The sequence below is a fragment of the Lontra canadensis genome, unplaced genomic scaffold, assembly GCF_010015895.1.
Source record: "Lontra canadensis isolate GAN:19392208 unplaced genomic scaffold, GSC_riverotter_1.0 scaffold154, whole genome shotgun sequence".
Taxonomy (NCBI): domain Eukaryota; kingdom Metazoa; phylum Chordata; class Mammalia; order Carnivora; family Mustelidae; genus Lontra; species Lontra canadensis.
The window spans coordinates 1,742,506-1,745,223 of NW_022631148.1; the positions used below are offsets into that span (position 1 = coordinate 1,742,506).

General features: G+C 40.3%; 1 protein-coding gene across 1 annotated transcript; it reads left to right on the forward strand.

The window, feature by feature from the left end:
* The first annotated feature begins 295 nt into the window (after positions 1–295).
* Positions 296–1,225, forward strand: LOC116859361 (olfactory receptor 4B1-like). The gene has a single exon (XM_032844592.1). It carries the CDS (start codon positions 296–298, stop codon positions 1,223–1,225), a length of 930 nt encoding a protein of 309 aa, XP_032700483.1.
* Positions 1,226–2,718: the final 1,493 nt, after the last annotated feature.

Genomic DNA, 2,718 nt, shown 5'->3' on the forward strand with positions numbered 1-2,718 from the left:
TGGCTGAAATCAGAAAGCCTGGTTCTGAGACCCAGAATTCACCACTTTCTGTGTGACCCTGGGTGCATAGCCAATCTCCCTGAGCCTTACTTTTCTAATATGTAAATTCATTAGATTGCTAATATTTAATGCTGAATGAGTACATATGGGCCAAATGAATGAGTTGGTGATTAGTATATTGTAAAGTGAATTACAGAGTCTAACATGTTATAAGTGAGGTGAATCGGTTGCAATCGGTGTTTGTTTTATTGCAGGTCTCTCATGACCTTGTGTCCAGAACACCTAATTGGATTCCATGGCGAATACAAATAACGTGACTGAATTAATTATCATTGGTCTTTTCCAGGATCCAGAGGTACAGAGAGTGTGCTTTGTAGTGTTTCTTCTTGTGTACTTGGCCACAATGGTGGGCAATGGTCTCATTGTCCTGACAGTCAATGTCAGTAAGAGTTTGCATTCCCCCATGTACTTCTTCCTTAGCTACCTGTCCCTGGTGGAGATCACTTACTCCTCTACTGTTGTCCCTAAATTCATCACAGACTTACTTGCCAAGATTAAAACCATTTCCCTGGAGGGCTGTGTGGCTCAGATATTCTTCTTCCACTTCTTTGGGGTCACTGAGATCTTCCTGCTTACGGTAATGGCCTATGACCGCTATGTGGCCATCTGCAAACCCCTTCACTACAGAAACATCATGAGCCGGACTGTGTGTCGCCTTCTGGTGGCTTGCTCCTGGTTTGGGGGCATAATTCACTCTATGGTCCAGATCCTTGTTGCTGTTCAGCTGCCCTTCTGTGGCCCCAATGTGACTGACCACTACTTCTGTGACCTCCATCCCTTATTCAAGCTTGCCTGTACTGACACTTCTGTAGAGGGAGTTCCTGTGTTGGCCAACAGTGGCTTAATCTCTGTTTTCTCTTTCCTCATCTTGGTATCCTCCTATATTGTCATCCTGTTCAACTTGAGGAATCATTCTGCAGAGGGGAGGCGCAAAGCCCTCTCCACCTGTGCTTCTCACATCACAGTGGTCCTCTTGTTCTTTGGACCTGCCATCTTCCTCTACATGCGACCATCTTCCACCTTCACTGAGGACAAACTGGTGGCTGTGTTCTACACGGTTGTCACCCCCATGCTGAACCCCATCATCTACACACTCAGAAACGCAGAGGTGAAAAATGCAATGAGGAAGCTTTGGGGGAAGAAAGTGAACTCAGGAGTGGAATAAAAATGAAAACATGCACAAGGATATTAAGAACAGGACCAAATATGCATTCTATTTTTGGTCAGTTGTAAAGAATAGAACAAAAGTTAACTTATTCATATTTTTTGTAATAGTTAGATGATCCCTTACCCTCCATGTTATCAATCATAACTCTTTCATTGTTGTATTTTGGAGACTTTAAAATTGAGCTGCATTTTTTTTTCTTCTTTTGTTCTCCGTAGTTCATAGTGCACAGACTTCAGGAGGGGTCATCTAGACTGGAATTCCAACCCTATCATATTCTACCGGTACAACCTTGGGTTCATGCCTTTTACCTCTTGGTGTTAGCATGCTGTGGTATGTGGAACGTCTTTGGTACTTGGAGACAGCAGTTTATATTTTGCTTTGTCTTTTCCTACCGGTGTGATCTTGTGGGAGTCTCAGGAAAGCATATCTACTTCATTTGGGGTCCCTACCTCATTAATCTAATTCAAATGCCTGAAATTCCATAGTAGGAGCTTTATTTCATGACAGTCGGGCATTGTTAGAATGGCCATGTCTCTTGGAGGTGAATACAAATACTTACATTTGTCATATCCTCTTGATGAATTGATTTCTTTATCATTATAAAATTATCTTTTTTGTCCTTTGTTACTATTTTTGGTTTAAAATCTATTGTGTCTGATATGAGGATCAGACACAGTAGATTTGTCTGATAGCTACCCCTGCTTTTGTTTTCCAAGGCATGGGATTTCTTTTCTTATCTTTTTAAATATTTTATTTATTTATTTGACAGAGAGAGATCACAAGTATGCAGAGAGGCAGGCAGGGGTTGGGTGGGGGAAGCAGGCTCCCTGCTGAGCAGACAGCCTGATTCGGGGCTTGATCCCAGGACCTTGGGATCATGACCTGAGCCGAAGGCAGAGGCTCAACCCACTGAGTCACCCAGGAGCTCCAGAATTTCTTTTCTATTGGTGTATTTTGAGCCTGACTTGCCCCTAAATCTGAAGTGTATCTCCTATTGGCACATAGTTGGGTCTTTTTTTTTTTTTTTTTTTTATTCAAATCAGTCACCATGTGCTTTTTGATTGGATAGAATCCCTTAATATTTAGAGTGAATTACTGATATGTAAAACTAATGTCTATCTATTGCTTTCTGGCTGTTTTTTATTTCCATTTTTTCTTTCTCCTTCTGTTTCTGCCTGCCTTTGTAAAATCGTGATTTTCTCTGGTGGTGTGCTTTTGAGAATCTACTCTGGGTTGTTGCTTTGCTTTTACCATGAGGCTTACATAAGATACCTTATAGATAAAATAATCCATTTTAAGTTAATAGCAAATTAACTTTGATTACACACAAGATATCCATCCTTTACTTCACTTATGTATTTTTGATGTCACAGTTTACCTCTTTTTTACATTGTATATTTATTAACAAATTAGTGTACATATTGTTACCTTAATACTTTTTCCTTCAACTGTTATAATATAGTTAAGTGGTTGTCACATCAACCTATTAT

Excerpts from the sequence above, each read along its gene's own strand:
- LOC116859361 (XM_032844592.1), top strand. The coding sequence starts at position 296 with ATGGCGAATACAAATAACGTGACTGAATTAATTATCATTGGTCTTTTC.